The 15,998-nt window shown below is 67.7% G+C and overlaps 3 protein-coding genes across 12 annotated transcripts; 1 reads left to right on the top strand and 2 right to left on the bottom strand.

The window, feature by feature from the left end:
• Positions 1-1,143: 1,143 nt before the first annotated feature.
• LCN12 (lipocalin 12) lies at positions 1,144-5,885 on the bottom strand. Of its 5 annotated transcripts, none has more exons than XM_069474832.1 (5): positions 5,152-5,885; positions 3,491-3,570; positions 3,306-3,422; positions 3,051-3,152; positions 1,823-1,905 (listed from the first exon to the last, which is right to left on the bottom strand). In XM_069474832.1, the coding sequence occupies exons 1-5, from the start codon at positions 5,763-5,765 to the stop codon at positions 1,877-1,879; spliced, it is 942 nt and encodes a 313-aa protein (XP_069330933.1). In that variant the 5' UTR covers positions 5,766-5,885; the 3' UTR covers positions 1,823-1,876. The 5 variants fall into 5 exon arrangements, with proteins under 5 accessions (XP_069330934.1, XP_069330933.1, XP_069330935.1 ...); XM_069474834.1 differs by lacking the exon at positions 1,823-1,905 and having other exon boundaries at positions 2,802-3,152; positions 5,152-5,288; positions 5,652-5,885; XM_069474835.1 differs by lacking the exon at positions 1,823-1,905 and having other exon boundaries at positions 2,802-3,152; positions 5,152-5,282; positions 5,652-5,885.
• Positions 5,886-9,096: 3,211 nt separating this feature from the next.
• Positions 9,097-11,024, bottom strand: C8G (complement C8 gamma chain). Of its 2 annotated transcripts, none has more exons than XM_069477130.1 (7): positions 10,595-11,024; positions 10,351-10,487; positions 10,146-10,216; positions 9,956-10,063; positions 9,553-9,654; positions 9,420-9,482; positions 9,097-9,344 (listed from the first exon to the last, which is right to left on the bottom strand). In XM_069477130.1, exons 1-7 carry the CDS (start codon positions 10,955-10,957, stop codon positions 9,331-9,333), a joined length of 858 nt encoding a protein of 285 aa, XP_069333231.1. In that variant the 5' UTR covers positions 10,958-11,024; the 3' UTR covers positions 9,097-9,330. The 2 variants fall into 2 exon arrangements, with proteins under 2 accessions (XP_069333231.1, XP_069333232.1); XM_069477131.1 differs by having other exon boundaries at positions 9,420-9,458.
• A 326-nt stretch (positions 11,025-11,350) lies between these two features.
• Positions 11,351-15,660, top strand: FBXW5 (F-box and WD repeat domain containing 5). Of its 5 annotated transcripts, none has more exons than XM_069477128.1 (9): positions 11,351-11,399; positions 11,944-12,159; positions 12,582-12,739; positions 13,090-13,264; positions 13,338-13,486; positions 13,590-14,013; positions 14,393-14,540; positions 14,613-14,825; positions 14,909-15,660. In XM_069477128.1, the coding sequence occupies exons 2-9, from the start codon at positions 11,967-11,969 to the stop codon at positions 15,150-15,152; spliced, it is 1,704 nt and encodes a 567-aa protein (XP_069333229.1). In that variant the 5' UTR covers positions 11,351-11,399; positions 11,944-11,966; the 3' UTR covers positions 15,153-15,660. The 5 variants fall into 5 exon arrangements, with proteins under 5 accessions (XP_069333229.1, XP_069333228.1, XP_069333227.1 ...); XM_069477127.1 differs by lacking the exon at positions 11,351-11,399 and adding an exon at positions 11,406-11,680; XM_069477126.1 differs by lacking the exon at positions 11,351-11,399 and adding an exon at positions 11,406-11,684.
• The last annotated feature ends 338 nt before the right edge of the window (positions 15,661-15,998 follow it).

Genomic DNA, 15,998 nt, shown 5'->3' with positions numbered 1-15,998 from the left:
GGCCACCATGAACCCGCTTCTGTCTCTGGGAGGAGACGCCGCGTGGATGCGGTCACACGGTGTGTGGCCCCTGGTGGCTGGCTTCTCTGCGTGCAGTGACGTTGTAGCATGTGGGCAGCATGTTCCTCTTGTGGCGGAAGGACGACCACCCCCCCGGCTGACCGACACTTGTGCTGGCTCCATGTTCCGGCCGTGCTGACGCTGCTGTGAGCACGGTGTGCAATGCGTGTCCACTTTTCCTCCCACGCTGGGGACCCCCAGAGGCCACAAGCCACCGAGGACACGTCCTAGTCTCCCAGACCACACACGCACAATAGAGAGACTCCAAAGTCAAAAAGAAAAGTGCACCTGCAGAACGGAGGCTGCGGGTGCGCCCGGCGCGGGCGTGTGCCTGTCCCTGCCGCCTGTGCCTGCAGCCCCGTGGGTGCCCAGGACTCTGCTTTGGCCCCTGCTGGCGCTGCCGCCCCGGCTGCCCGGCTCCTGCCCGCTGTCTGTGCTTGGCCTCCGGCAGGCCCAGATACAGATGCAGGGACCCAGAGGGTCCGAGACCCTGTGGCTGGGGCCCTGCTCGCCTTGAGCTGTCCACCCAGGGCCACAGAGGGCGTCCCCAGTGGCTCCACAGTCCTGCCCTGTCATCTCCGCGCCCTCGGGGTCCCAGCAGCTGTGTCCCCCGGGATGCCTTCCTGGGATGAGGACGGGGGCCGCGCCAGCTCTCAGATGCCTGGACTCCAGCCCATGGCCCTCCCCCATGTCTGTCCTTGCCTGCTCCGTGACGGCCGCCCTCCCCAGCTGCAGGGACGGCTTGGCTGAGGGAAACGGGGCCGGGCCTGCTCTGGTGCGGTCGGGGCCCAAGCAGGTGCCACCTCGCAGGGGTCTCCAGGCATCTTTGTGCCTGGCAGGCTCAGGTGTGGCTGCGTGGGGAGCGGGGGACCCAGGGCCAGCGTGGCTGGCCAGATGGAAGGGACTTGGTGGCTCAGGGCATGTGGCCTCACAGTCTTCAAGGGGCAGGGCTGTGCGCAGGCCGGTGTCCAGAGAAACGCTGCAGGCCGGGCAGCTGTGGCAACACCAGGCCGGCACCTGCTGTGCCGACCCGCTGTCTCTTGGCCCAATCCAGACCCCTGGCCGCTGGGCAGTGACCACGCCCCCACCGCTCTGCCGCGGCCGCAGCCCCTTCCCCCAGGGACTGTGCTTCAGTGAGCCCCTCCATCGTCCTCTCGGGCAGGGGTCTTTGCTCTCTAGTGAGGCCAGAGACTGCCAGGCCAGCTCCGTGGCTGCCCTGGGCCGCAAGCTGCCCCCCTGCCCGGAGTGTGCGGGGCCCAGGAGCGGCTGCCCCGCTGGCCAGGCAGCCAGCTCGCGGGGGTGCTCAGCCGGGGACGGGGGCTCTGTGGCTGTTTCTGAACCGTCCCCTGACACCCAGTGGGGTCAGGCCTGGGGCTGCTTCTCCCACACCCCATCCCTAGGCCTGGGGCACCTGCACGGGGGCCGCCGGGGGCCGCTGCAGCCCCTCCTGCAGCCCGAGCTCCGGCTGGCCGCAGGAGGGGGCTTCGAACTCACACAGCTGAGGGGCCACACGATGTGCAAAGACGCACACATGCACACACACACACACACACACACACACGCGTGCTCACACGCTGTCTCCCTGACACACACACCTGGCCACAGAGAGCCCGCAAGATGCCACCGGAGGGCCGGGCCCGTGGGGGTCCCCAGGGGCAGCCGCCACAGCCCTGCGGGGCAGTGGTCCTTGTTCCCGGGACTCGCCCACCCCAAGGTCAGGCCGGTCACACTGTGGGCTCTGCGACGAGTGTTTATTCGCCCGCCAGTGGGGCTCCAGGCTGCGGGGCCAGCGGGCGGGGCAGGGCCGCTCTGCCCGTCAACAGGTGCCCGCCTCGGGCAGCCACCCTGGCGGGGAGACAGACGGGACGGGGGGAGGGAGAGACCGGTCGGCACCTGGAGGGGAGGCTGGGACGGGGCTGGGGGACGCGCCCCCAGGACGCTGCCAGCCGCTCTCCTGCCTCATCCCCACCCCACGGGCCCCAGACTCACTGCAGACCCCGTGCAACGAGCCCGAAGGTGTGTGTGCAAACGTGAACGTGCTCCTGTGCATGAGTGTGCAGTATGTGTGCACGTGAGTGGGCGTGTGCAAGCATGTGCGTGTCAGTACGTGTTTGTGTGCACACGCCTGAATGTGCCTGTGGTATGACAGCCAGGAACCAGGGGCACGATGGGAAACGCTCCAGGATGAGAGCGAGGCCTTGGGGGCCGGGGCCGCCGCCCAGGACAGGCTGCCCGAGGCCCAGGGCACCACCTCCTGGGGTGAGCCCAGGTTCCCTGTGAGCAGGGCTGGGTGCAGAAAGGAGGGGCCCCAGACAGGGACCTGGGGTGTGGGGAGGGGGTGGCCCCGGACAGGGACCCGGGGTGTGGGGAGGGGGTGGCCCCAGACAGGGACCCGGGGTGTGGGGAGGGGGTGGCCCCAGACAGGGACCCGGGGTGTGGGGAGGGGGTGGCCCCGGACAGGGACCCGGGGTGTGGGGAGGGGGTGGCCCCGGACAGGGACCCGGGGTGTGGGGAGGGGGTGGCCCCAGACAGGGACCTGGGGTGTGGGGGAGGGGGTGGCCCCGGACAGGGACCCGGGGTGTGGGGAGGGGGTGGCCCCGGACAGGGACCCGGGGTGTGGGGAGGGGGTGGCCCCGGACAGGGACCCGGGGTGTGGGGAGGGGGTGGCCCCGGACAGGGACCCGGGGTGTGGGGAGGGGGTGGCCCCGGACAGGGACCCGGGGTGTGGGGAGGGGGTGGCCCCAGACAGGGACCCGGGGCGTGGGGAGGGGGTGGCTCGGAGCCAAGGATGGCAGAGACCAAGGAGCCATGAGACCCTTAGTCCTGGCCTAGGCTGGGCTCATTAAGAACAGGCATTTGGGGCCAGCCAGACCCCACACCAACCCACGGGGACCCGGGGGCTTGCGAGGCCCAGGGCAGGACCCCCGTCCTGCGTCAGGTCCCCCAGGCTCCACCCTGCTTCCCTCCATGCAGGCTGGTGGCCCTGTTACCGGCCAGGTCTGGGAAGACGACGTTGTTCTTCGAGAAGCCCTGGGTCCGGCCCAGGCAGATGAACTTGTCGATGGTCCCGGGCGGCAGCATCCAGTTCCTGCCTGTGGCGGGCGGGTGAGCACAGCGTGGCTCTCAGCGTGGGGAGTGGGTGCGCAACCTGCCCAGCCACTCCGGGTCGGGTGGGGAGGCAGGGTCCGGCCCCACGTCCCGGAAGCAGCAGCCCCCCCGGGTGTGTGCAGGGCCGGGCGGCTCACCCAGCAGGCTGACTCTGACCACCGTCAGGCTGCCCGCGGGCCTGCGCGAGAGCAGCAGGGCGAAGCTGGTGTAGTCGCTGTCCACCACCCGGATCTCCTCTCTGTCGGACCCTGGTCCTGGCGGGGACACAGACGTCAGGTCCCCCCGGGCCAGCCCCCGTCCCTCCCGCCTGTGGCCGTCTCACCCCTGCTGTGGTCCACGACGAACTGCCCCGGCTGGGCCTCCGGTATCATCACATAAGACCAAGTGTCGCAGCGCGGGCCCCTGGGGGAGGGCAGAGGCAGAAGGTTCCGGAAGCTGACCAGGCTCACCCAGAGGTGCCACCCGAGGAGAATTCAGCTGTTCGTTCGGAGGGGACGGCGGCAGGAGCCGTGAGTGGGCCCTGCCCATCCCAGCGGACACAGAAGACTGAACCTGTCTCTCCTCCCCAGCCTGGGGGGTCTTGTCCCTGTGACCCTCCTGGAGGGCACGGTGTGATTTCTCCCTCCGAGGAGCACAGCGGACCTCTCAGCGGCCTCTGACCACCCTCACGCTGGGGGCTCCTCTGTAGTCAGAAACAGCCCCCGAATCCACGTGGATGTGCAGTGAGGAAGAAAAGAGCCCTCTGGGAGGGCCGGTGTGTCCAGCAGGCATCGCCCTGGCGCCCCAGCGGCGAGCCCCGGACTTGCTGAGTGCGCAGGAGCCGAGGCCGACAGCTCAGGAGAAGAGAGGGCGCAGGGTGGGGGCGGCCGTCTGGGGCCTTGGGCTGTCACTCGGCCCTGCAGCTCCCTCGGTCCTCAGCAAAACCTCCACTGTCACAGGGGCCTCTCGCGGTGAACGTGCTTTTCAGAGAAGTGACAAAGTGCAGTGCAGCCTGGGAGGCTGGGGGGGCAGGGGGAGGCTGCCCAGGTGGCGTCATGGTGGAGCTGGATTTGTGCTGGGTTCCCTCCCCGCCCCGAGCCCCCCAGCTAAGCAGCCACGGGCCCCAAGCCGAGCAAGAGAGATTCCCCAGGAACCTGAGACTCCTTGGTGAGGGGGTCTGCACGGGTGAGTGTAGTTCCCAGTCCCCTGGAGCCTGGACTGTCCCCTGCCCTTGGCTTCTAGGAGCTACCCGGGTCTGTATGACAAGGCTCCTTGCCTAAGTGTGTCACAGACACTTCATGTTACATGAAACCAAAAGCTCCAACCAAAGGGGTCACCTGGCCCTTCCCTCCCCTGGCAGGCTGGGCGGGTGATTGAGGAAGGTTGCTGGGCCTGTGGGGGTGGCGGTGAGGGTGAAGATGCCAGCAACAGCATCCGTGTCCCCCACGGTGGCTGCCCACTGAGGCCCTACTTCTCCCCAGCCAGGGTGTGGGTGCTGCATCCAGGCGGGCCAATCAGAGCACCTGCCACCCTGGGTGCCATGATTGGCTCAGGAAGAGCACATGACTCGAGAAGAGCCAATCAGAGGCTCTTCCCAGGCTGGCCTGGATGCTCCCCGCTTTGTTGGGATGGGAGCCCTGAGATGCTGTCGGCTTGGGCCGCTGCCACTGTGCACAGAGGTCGGGCGGGGACAGGCAGAGCTGAGGAGGGGGCGGGGCCTGAGCACAGTGCTGGAGCTCCTGGATCCTCCTGAAATCCCCCTGAAATCCCTCCGCCTGCAACATCCTGTGACCCAGGAAATGCTTCCCTTCTTCGCACGCACCCTCCAAGCTGGGGCTGGTCATTGGCAGCCAGGCATGAAGCCGCCACGCTGGACTGAGCATCAGGAGGGGCCTCAGGATGTGGCCTCACAGCCCAGGGGGCATCTGAGCCATGGAGCCGTTGGCTCCTGGGACACAGGGCTGGGGTCCTCACCTGCTCGCAACGGCAAGGACAGCCACTCACCGGGTCATGGCGTTCGACACCGTAAAGTGGCCTTGGGCAGTCAGCTCGAAAGTCGTGGTGAAGGGGACCAGCAGCGCCTTGTGCTCCTTCCCGAAGGTGTTGCTGGCCAGCCCGAGGACGAACCACTCCCCCTGGAACTGCAGCGGCTGCTGGTGGGGCCGGGAGCCCCTCCCTCCCGCCCTGCACGGCCGGAGCCAGGACCCCTCTCGCGGCAGTGGGGCTGGGCCTGGGCCAGGGGCGCTGGTCTGGCCTCCCTGAGCCTCAGCTGCCGCATGTGCAAGAGGTGCAGGAGGGAACGGGAGACCCAGGAAGGTGCGTCCAGGGTCCCTTTCTGTCCGGGCTTGGGCGCTCGTCCCGGGGCCCTGCAAGCAGGGCCTGGGCCCCTGGCAGCCTGAGCTGACCTGCTGCACTCCCTGGGCAGCAACCCCAGCTTGCACGGCCTCCTCTCCCCCCAGACTCCGACCCCAGCCAGCTGCCTCCCTTCCTGGAAGGCCGCGTACCTGGTCTCCTTGGAAGCTCTGCATCCCGGGCTGCGCTGGCTGGGAGCTCTGGGTCTGGCCCCACAGGACGTCCGGCAGTGTGAGCAGCAGCCACGGTGCGCACCATGGCCCCATCCTGGCCACTGCCTGGCCTGAGCAACGGGGGAGGAAGTGGCCTTTGGCAGGCGGCTCAAGACTCACCTCCTAGGGCCACCTGGCAAGGGCCCCTCCCCAGCACTGGCAGGAGGAGGGGCAGGTGCAGAGGGGGCTGGGCAGGGCAGGGCCTCCCCGAATCTGTGCGTCCCCAGGGGTCTCCTGGGTCCCCACCAGGAGGGGCAGGGCCCACTGTGTGCCCCAGGCCTCACCTGTGGACCCCGAGTGCCCGGCTCTGCACCCCCTTGGCTCCCTGCCCCCAGCCTCCCCAGCCACAGAACGTCTCCTCCCAGGCGGAAAGCCTGACAGGACAGGGCCCCCAGTGGCCAAGCCTGGGCGAGCCCCCATGCGGAGCCCTGGCCTGCCGGCCCCAGGGCGCTCCCGCCTCCCTGACCCAGCGTGGGCTGGCCAGCCATGCAGGGAACAAGGACAGGGCGGGCCGCAGCTATGCGCCCAGAGGTGAAGGCCGGTCAGACGGGCACAAGGACAGGTGGGGCCCTGAGGAAGATGCGGGCACCCCAAGAGGATGACTGAGGGCACTTCCAAGGACCCTCTGTGCAGAGGGGAGAGCAAGGGCCACCCGGGGGTCTTGTCACCCTGAGCCCCATAGACGACAGGCTGGGGAGGAACGGCCACTCCCAGACCCTCCCCTCCTCACTGCTAGCTGGGCCTGGAGGTGGCTCCGTATTGTGGGGTCACTAAGGTCATGCCGGGCACCTCGGGCTCATGGTGCACCGAGAGTTGCTGGCGTGGGCCCCTCCTCCCCACCCCCAGGTCCCCGTCCTGGGCAATGTCCTCCCCTCACCCAGCCCTGCGCACAGGGGACGTGGGCCCACCTGGGCCTCAGTGTCCCTACGGAGGGGCAGTTTGCTGTGTCCCCCTGGCCAGCACACCCTGCTATTCCGGGGCCGGGCCCAGGAATAGGAAAGGTGCAGGTAACACAGTCGCCCCAGCTTCTCCTGAGCCTTCACCTTCCTCCACCCGCACCTGTCCTACCTGCAGGGCACTCTGGGGAGATTTGGGATCACAGTCGACAGCATGTCCCGAGTAGGGGACCGCCCCTCACGGACCCCCACCCACGCAGGGCCCTGCAGGGGACCCAGCCTTCCCGGCTAGCTCAGCTGGAGCTGCACACTGTCTGAGCCGCAGGGGCTGCTGGGCTGTGTCCTTGACATAGAAGGTCCCTAGGCCTGGTGCAGGGCCAGGCCCCGGCTCCCACCCGGGCCCACGCCTTCCGCCCAGGGGTCGGGGGCCTCTGGGTGGCCCCTGGCGGCCTCTGTCAACTTTTTTGCACCCGCTCCCTCTTCCGGAGCCTCCTGGGCGGGACAATGGGTTGGGTGCCTCCCCCACGCTGGCAGCTGCTCCTGTTAGATGCCATGGTGGGGGTGGGCATGTGGGCTCGCCCTGCCAGGCCCTGCAGGAACTCCCCGCTGCGGCAGCACCCTGCCTTCCCTGCCTTCCCCGCGGGGCAGCCGCGCCGGCCCCTGATGCCTGCAGGTCTCAGGCGAGATTGCTAACATTTAAATGTCAGTTTCCATAGATTTTTAAAGCTATTTTTCGTCTAAGGTATTGAAAATCACCTGTTAGAATTAAAGGGCAAAATACAAATTATAAGAAATACCTTTTAAATTTTTTTTATTTCTGTTTATTTATTTTCTTTGAGACAGAGTCTTGCCGTGTCTCCGGGGTGGACAGCAGCAGGGTCACCACAGCCCCCGCTCCTGGGCACAAACGGTCCTCCCGCCTCAGCCTCCAGAAGTGCCAGGATTGCAGGCGTGAGCCACCGCGCCCACCCAAGATATTTTAAATAAAAATGATTCACATAGAGCTATCATAATTTCAGCTAACTTTTGAAAATTTTACTAGGGCTTATTAGGTAATTGTGTGAAAATAAAATGCTGCCATCTCAGCTCTCGGCGCCCTTCCGTGGGTGTGGAGAGCCCCGTGGCTGCAGGGCTCACGCGGCCCGTCCAGACCGAGATGTGCAGGGTTAGGCCCGGACCACGCTGCCGCCGACCTCAGCACCCACGGTTGTCTGGAAGGGTCTCTGGCGCCACCCCGCGGACACTCGGCCCTCCCTGAGGGAGGGTGGCTCCGTCCTTCCCTGAGAAGAGGGAGGAGCCCACAGACCTGGCCAGCTGCCCCAGCACGAGACCCTCACTCTCTGGAGGGCATGGGGCTCTCCCCGGGCTCTGGCCACATGGCCGAGGGTCTTTGGGAGTTGCCAGCTCTGAGCCTGGAAGCCCATGTGACGCAGGTGGCTCGTCGTCTGTTTTGGGATCTCTGGAGCCTCAGGAGGACACGACCTCCTGGGCCTTCTCCCTCCCAGGTGCTGGCAGCCGGCCCCGCACCTGCCCCAGCCCTGTCTGCCTGCCCTCCCGGGACCCCAGCTGCGGAGCGACACTGGGTGGGCACAGCAGGGCGAGCCCCCCACAGGACACGGTGCCCCTCAGGCAGCTGCGGGCTCCCCCCACAACCACCCACCCAAGCTGCATGCCCTCTGTGCTTGTCTGGACTGGGCCAGCGGCAAGGTGGGCAGGCCTGGGCCAGGACCTCTGGGGACGGGACAGAGGTCCTGCCTGCTCTGTGGCTGCAGCCTGGGTGTCCTGGGTCCTCCCGCGGCCTGAGATGCCTCCATCCCACCTGGTCCGTGGGTGGCTGCATGGTGGACTTTGAGCTCCAGGGTAGGGACCTGCCCTCCCTGTGGCCCCAGGACCTGGTACACGTAGGCGCTTCAGAAATGCTTATGGGACGGATGCTCGGGGCCAGGCTGGGCCTGAGACAGGAGCGACCCCGAGGCCAGTTCCTGGCCCGGGTGGAGAGCCGACAGCCAGCTCCCGGGCGCCCGGCCCCAGCCCAGGGCTACAGTTTGCCCTCAGGACAGCACAGACCCTCCCCCCAGTTCTCCCAAAAGGTTCCCAAGGGGACAGTGAAGGTGGACAGGACTTGAAGGTAATGCCCGCAGGGCCCAGATGGGCAGCACCAGCCCCTGACCCTGGTGGACCACCTGGAGCCACAGCTTGGCTGGGAGGGGGCTGATACGGACAGCGGTGGGTAGGGCCGGCCCCTCGGGGAGGCAGCCTGGGCTTTGCAGGACAGCGGCCAGGGAGGGACAGCCCTGGAGACAAGCTGGACACCAGGACCCCATCAGGGCACAGGGTGGGCATGTGCCGGGAGGATCACCCCTCCCAGGCCACCAGAGCAGCTGGTATGGTGACCTCCAGCAAACAGAGCCCCGGGGCGGGCGCAGGGAGGGTCTGGAGAAAGCTTTCGGTGCGGGGCAGGTCCAGGGTGGACAGAAGGCGTCAGGGGCCCCGTCTGAGATGTTTAATGAGAACGCATGCCCCCACACCAGTGAGCTTGGGGTGCAGGGACAGCCTCCCAGGACAGGCGACAGGAGACCCCGTGGTGGGGTAGGCCCTGACCCGTGGCCGTGACCTCTTGGTGGTGCCCGGGGCTCTGTGAGGAGGGGCTGCAGGCGCCTCCTCCAGCCAGCCCCTCCTCCGGCGCGGTCCCCTCCAGCAGGGTCTTCTCTTGGGCACCGGCCTCACCTCCTCACCTCTGCGGCAGAGAGGGACTCAGCATACAGCACTCGGCCCTGGCGCGGCGGCCGGCCCGGCCCTGCTGCCCACTCACCGTCCAGGACGTGGAACTGGTCCGCAGCCTCGCAGAAGCCTGGGGGCCCAGGCAGGGACAGGGCTGATGGGGGCCTCGGCCCGGAGGGGGACGGGAGGCTGAGCAGGCGCCTGAACCCACCGGAGACACTTACCGTACTTGGGGAAGAATAAGACCTGGTCCTCGGTCAGGTTGGCCTCCTGGACCCGCCGCTCAAACCCACTCAGGACCGAGTCGCTCACAGGGAGGGAGCGGGCTGCGGGGAGGACAGGGCTCCTGGGGTCCCGGCACAGGCAGGGGGTGCCCCGGGGACAAGGTCTGTGGGCGGGGGGTGTCTGGGACTCAGCCCCCAGCTGTCCCCTGCCCCTCCCCCGTCCAGCCCCGACACTGGGCCATGTCCTTGTCTGGACTGCGCCAGCGGCAAGGTGGGCAGGCCCGGCCAGGCCAGGACTTCCAGGGAGCCTCCCAGAAGGAGGGTCGGGATGGGGCAGGGGGTCCGTGTGTCCATCTGGGCTCGCCCAGCCGGCCCCCATGGCAGAGCCCCGGGCGCCACACACCGTACAGCTTCACCGACAGCCGCCCCGCCCGCTCCAGGTACAGGATGGCGAAACCCTGGTAGTCGGTCTCAGCGACGACCACGTGCACGGCCCCGCGGGCGCCTCGGGCTGGGCAGAGCCACAGTAGCCACGTCAGCCCCTGCCGCCGCCTTCAGCCCTGCGCCCGCGCACCCGGCCACCCTCGCCTCACCTTGGAGCAGGAAGCGGCCGGGGACCCCTGTGTCTCTGTAGAGCTGGCGCACCTGCCAGCAGATCCCATCCCTGGAGGGCGGGGGAGGGAGGAGGCATGGCGGGCACAGGGGCCCCACCCCAGGACAGGGTCCAGGCCACAGCTGGGGTGGGGTTGGGGGCCCGGGTGAGCGGGGGCTGGGGTCAGGGGCTGTGTGGGGACTCACAGCTTTCGGAAGGTGCTCACGGCCATGGCTGTGCCCTGGGGAGCCACGTGCAGTGTGGTGGCCTCAGCCCGGTGGCCCTGCTCTTGCAGGACGCGGCAGGCGGAGCCCACGGCCACCAGGAGCCAGGTCCCTGCGAACTGGCGACCGCCACGGCGGGGGCTGCAGGGCACTGAGCAGGCGGCCGGTGCCCCCCAGAGCGGAGCAGGGCAGGCTCCGCCCCACCCCCACCGCCCCGCGCTCCTACCTGCCGAGCATCGAAACCCGCCTGGGGCTGGATGGTGCTGACGAGGGAAGGGGGCCGGGGTGGCCGCCGAGCCGCCTGGCCCAGTGAGCCGGCCGCCAGGAGCAGAGCCACGAGGAGCACAGTCCGCGAGGACGGCATGGCGGCAGCGTGGTGGCAACAGTGACAGGACTGGGGGAGGCTGAGCGCTGGGTCCTGGGTCGGAGTCCACTGTCCAGAGCCGCCAGGAGCCCAGCCCAGGAAGTCCACATCCTTCCCCGCGTCCCCAGCCTCCGCACAAGCCCAGCCTGCCCTGCTCTTCCCGGCAGGTCCCTGGCACCATGTGCTGTGTGCAAAGTCCGAGTTGACCTCCAGCTGTTTGTCCATGTCCCCTGGCACCCCTTCGCACGTCTATCTCCCTTAAACCGCCACCAGCTGGTCTTATCCCCACGGTTAACATCACGGGGTTCATGAAACCTCTTCCTCAGGGTCCAACCGCCGCGAGCGCCAGAGGCGGGTCTCGAACCCCCGGCCCACAACCTCCCCCGCGCACGGCCGCGACCCAGTGCGCGGCCACCGTTCCTCCTGGCCGCCAGGGGCGCTGCTCGCAGGGAGCCCGAGCCCGCGCAGGCGCACCAAGAAGGGCCTGCGGGCCTTCAGGGCCCGAGGCGCAGGCGCACGAGAGGCCGGCGCGGACAGCCCGGGCACTCGGCCTTCCGCGGCCATCGATGCTTCGGGGATCGTGGCGTCGGGCCTGGCGGGCTCCGCCGTAGAGACGCGGGCGCGGCGGCCGGAGCGGGGGGCCGCGCAGCGGGCGGGGGCGGCCGTGGTGAGTGCGCCTGGGCTCTCCCGAGCCTCGCCGGCCCCGTCCGGCCTTGTCCGGCTCGGTCTGGCCCTGTCTGGCCTTGTCCGGTCGTTCCCGACCCGGTCCGGCCCCGTCTGGCCTTGTCCGGCCATCACCTGGGCTCGTCCGGCCCCCCGCCCTGGGCGAATGGACGCGCCCCAGCCCGCCGGGAAATGGCCACACTCGCTGTCCGCCCTTCCGGACTTGCCTAGGGCCACAGAGCGGAGACCAAGGGCCAGCCGCGCCGAGCCTCTCCTAGGAAGGAAGTCTGTGCGGTGCTGACAGCTGGGAAGCCTCGGGGTGGCCGGGCCAGAGACGGGAGAGCTGGGGGGGGGGTCACAGCTCTCCGCTGCCGGAGGGGCACCCAGTGTCTCCCTTGCCCGTTGCGGGGCAGTGCCGGCGCCCCTCCCCACACGCTCAGGCCAGTGGAGTTCTCGGCAGGGGCAGTTGGTGGGGCTGGAGGAACAGCCCCTGCGCCCCTGCTCCGCGCGAGGGCAGCCGGGTAAGGGCAGCTATTCCTGGCTTGCAGGGCCGCCCGGGCAGAATGTCACGATGGACGAGGGGGGCACGCCCCTGCTCCCCGACTGCCTCATCTACCAGATCTTCCTGAACTTGGGCCCCGCCGACCTGCTGGCCGCCGGGCTGGTGTGCCGCCAATGGCAGGCTGTGTCCCGGGATGAGTTCCTGTGGAGAGAGCAGTTCTACCGCTACTACCAGGTGGCCCGAGATGTTCCCCGACACCCAGGTCAGTGACTGCGTGGCCCCAAAGTCCCCGGGGGCGGGCTGGGTGGGAGGCTGGGGTCGGCCCCACCGTATGTTCTGTAGCCACAGTGCCAGGCCCGTGCCCAGCTGTGCATGGCCCTGAACATCCACCTGGCTGACCCAGGACTGTTGGACCCAGCACAGGTCACCTCTCAGAGCACAGGGTCTGGTGTGAAAGCCAACAGGTAGACCAGGTCACTTGGGGGTGGGGAGCACAGGGGTCTCCGGGAGCTACAAGGTGTGCCCTCCAGCTGAGGAACTAAGCTAGAACTAGTGGACATGGCAGTCCCCGGTCTCCAGGCCACCACCAAGCTTGTCAGATGTGTTGCAGCCACGCTCTGGGCACTTGGCCCTGACTGCAGGAAAGGAGGCTCAGGCCCGGGGGTGACACTGCCCCTCCTGCAGCGGCCACGTCCTGGTATGAGGAGTTCCGGCGGCTCTATGACATGGTGCCCTGTGTGGAGGTGCAGACGCTGAGGGAGCATTCTGACCAGGTCCTGCACCTTAGCTTCTCCCACTCGGGATACCAGTTTGCTTCCTGCTCCAAGGACTGCACCGTGAAGGTGAGGATGCCCAGGTGTCCGGTGCACCCCTCCCCAGCCCCTGTGCTGAGGGCCTGGGACCAGGCCTCCCAACCAGGTAGGGAGGGTCGGGCCAGAGGTGAGAGACGGGCCCATTTCCCTGTGTCCAGTGGCAAGGACCGGGTTGGAAGAACCGCCTCAGCCGGGACCACTCGGGACTGGGAGCAGGAGAGGGTGACCCTAACTGCCAGCTGAGAGGAGAGGGCCCCCAGGGAGACTCCTGCGGCAGAGGCAGGCCCCCAGCTCTCTGTAACCATGTGCCTTGGGGCAGGTGACAGCTGGCTGGAAGGTGTCCCTGACCTATGTCACCCACTGCTACCCCTGCTGTGCAGATCTGGAACAATGACCTGACCATCTCGCTGCTACACAGCGCGGACATGCGGCCCTACAACTGGAGCTACACCCAGTTCTCCCAGTTCAACCAGGATGACTCGCTGCTGCTGGCCTCTGGGGTGTTCCTGGGGCCGCACAACTCCTCATCTGGTGAGATCGCCGTCATCAGCCTAGGTGAGCAGGGGCCCTGGGATGGGCCACCTCCCGCTCCCTGCTGGCAGCTTGCCCAGCCATGGCCTCCCCCCAGACTCCTTCGCGCTGCTGTCCCGAGTGCGCAACAAGCCCTATGACGTGTTTGGCTGCTGGCTCACGGAAACCAGCCTCATCTCCGGGAACCTGCACCGCATCGGGGACATCACCTCCTGCTCAGTGCTGTGGCTGAACCATGCCTTCCAGGTGTGGGCAGTGTGGGGCTGGGGCGGGGCGAGGCAGGGCTTGCGCCAGGCAGAGGGCTGCCCTCCCCCAGGCCCGGCGCCCACCCAGCTGTGCCTGCCCGCAGGATGTGGAGTCGGAGAACGTCAACGTGGTGAAGCGGCTCTTCAAGATCCAGAACCTCAACGCCAGCACCATCCGCACAGTGATGGTGGCCGACTGCAGCAGGTTCGACAGCCCGGACCTCCTGCTGGACGCTGGGGACCCTGCTGCTCCCCACTGCTGCCGTGTCTTTGACCTGGGCAGCGACAGTGAGGACGAGGTGGCTGGCCCGGCCCCTGCCCACACCAAGGCGGGCTTGCAGCGATTCCTGGACCGTATGTTGGACGGGCGCACGCAGCCGCAGCTATCAGAGCGCGTGCTGGAGACCAGAGTGGCTAGACTGCTGGCCCAGGGCCACACCAAGCCCCCTGAGCGCACCACTGCCAGCACCAAGAACAAGTACCTCATCTTCACCACGGGCTGCCTCACCTACTCCCCACATCAGATCGGTAACGGGCAGGGCAGACCTGGCTGGCCTGGGGGGACCACTGCTGGGTGCTTCCCACACCCCTCTTCAGGCCCAAGAGCTTGGGGGGAGGCTGGACAGGGGTCCCAGGGGCCAGACAGCACGTGAGTCCACAGGCAGTTTGGATCTTCCATCTGCTCCTGGGGGTGCAGGCCCAGGCCTGGCCTTGGTCCTGTGGGGGCGAGTGATGAATGGCAGGACAGACGCAGGCTGGGCCCCAGCAAGCGAATGATTGGGTGGGCCTGTTTCAGATCTGGGGGCCTGGGGTGCTCAGGAGCTGAGATGCCCTCAGGGTGGGGGCTGTCCTAGCGGTGATACCCCCCAGGGCAGGGTGGCGGCCCTCACCCTGGCCTTCCGCCCAGGCATCAAGCAGATCCTGCCGCACCAGATGACCACAGCTGGGCCTGTGCTGGGTGAGGGGCGGGGCTCTGACGCCTTCTTTGATGCGCTGGACCATGTCATTGACGTGCACGGCCACATCATCGGCATGGGCCTGTCGCCTGACAACAGGTAGGCCTCCTGACAGTGTCGGGGTGGGGTGCCGGCAGGTGGCCTATACCTAGCGGTGTGCCCTCTGCCCAGGTACCTGTACGTGAATAGCCGCGCCTGGCCCAGTGGTGCGGTGGTAGCCGACCCCATGCAGCCACCCCCCATCGCAGAGGAGATTGACCTGCTGGTGTTTGACCTCAAGACCATGCGGGAGGTGAGGCGGGCCCTGCGAGCACACCGCGCCTACACGCCCAACGATGAGTGCTTCTTCATCTTCCTCGACGTCAGCAGGGACTTTGTGGCCAGGTGCGGGCTTGAGTGGGCCAGGGCTCAGGGCAGGTGTGGGCACTGGCAGGTGGGCAGCAGGTTCACTTGGCGCTGTCCTGCAGCGGGGCTGAGGACCGGCATGGCTACATCTGGGACCGCCACTACAACATCTGCCTGGCCAAGCTGCGGCATGAGGACGTGGTCAACTCGGTGGCCTTCAGTCCCCAGGAGCAGGAGCTCCTGCTGACGGCCAGCGACGACGCCACCATCAAAGCCTGGCGCTCCCCGCGCACTGTGCGCATACTCCAGGCCCCGCGCCCGCGCCCCCGCCCTTTCTTCTCCTGGTTTGCCAGCCAGAGGCGCTGAGGGGCACACTGGGACCCTCCGAGGACACCAGCAAGGCCCTGTGGTTCTGTCTCGAGTGGGGGGCAGAGAAGCTCAGCTTGTAGCTGTAACGCCTTAGAAAGGGGACGGCCGGACCCCAACACGCTCTCGCAAGCGAACCCACCCACGCAGCCGTGATGCTTAGCACTAGGGCGGCCGGTGTGGGCAGCGCCAAAGACCTCTCACCAGCCCCCCGGTCTGCTCGGTGCACAGACACTGGAGGCCCCCTCGTCACCCGCCCCTCCCCTGGGCGGGAGGTCGGTTCACTCAGCCCTGAGCCAGCCCCTGCCCAGGGCACTTGGGACAGTCAGCGCGACACTCTCTCAGCCGGTCCCGCAGGGCCCCGGCCGGCGGAGGACTCCCGTCTCTGGCACCTTGGTGTGTGCACCTGCTGTGCTCGGGGCGTGCAGGTCAGCCTGCCGTGGGCCTGGGCGTGCTGCATGTCCCCTTGCCACCTGTCTGGGGCCCGAATAAACAGTTGGCCACAGCATACTGTCGTCTAGCCTCTGTCTGCAGGGAGGGGGCCCAGAGCACGGATGGCTGTGATGGCCCCAGGGGTGTGGCCCTTACGGCCACCACCTGACAAGTGCCAGGAGGGGAGAACAAGATGGAGGTGCTGGCACAAGTGTACATGTCCAGCTACTGTGTCACACTGCCCTGTCCACCCTCCGCAACCTTGAGGAGACGCCTGACACATCTGCAGTGGGTGGCAGTGTCTGGGTTCTGCCAGGATGAAGTCCAGGGGTGGGGCTGCACCCAGCTCCCGGTGCCATGGGATTCTGGAGGGCTTTCAGCAGTCAGTCACATCCTCCAGGAGTTCCCTGGCTG

This window comes from Eulemur rufifrons, chromosome 7, assembly GCF_041146395.1.
Source record: "Eulemur rufifrons isolate Redbay chromosome 7, OSU_ERuf_1, whole genome shotgun sequence".
In the NCBI taxonomy this organism is placed as follows: domain Eukaryota; kingdom Metazoa; phylum Chordata; class Mammalia; order Primates; family Lemuridae; genus Eulemur; species Eulemur rufifrons.
This window is presented reverse-complemented; position numbering and strand designations above follow the sequence as displayed.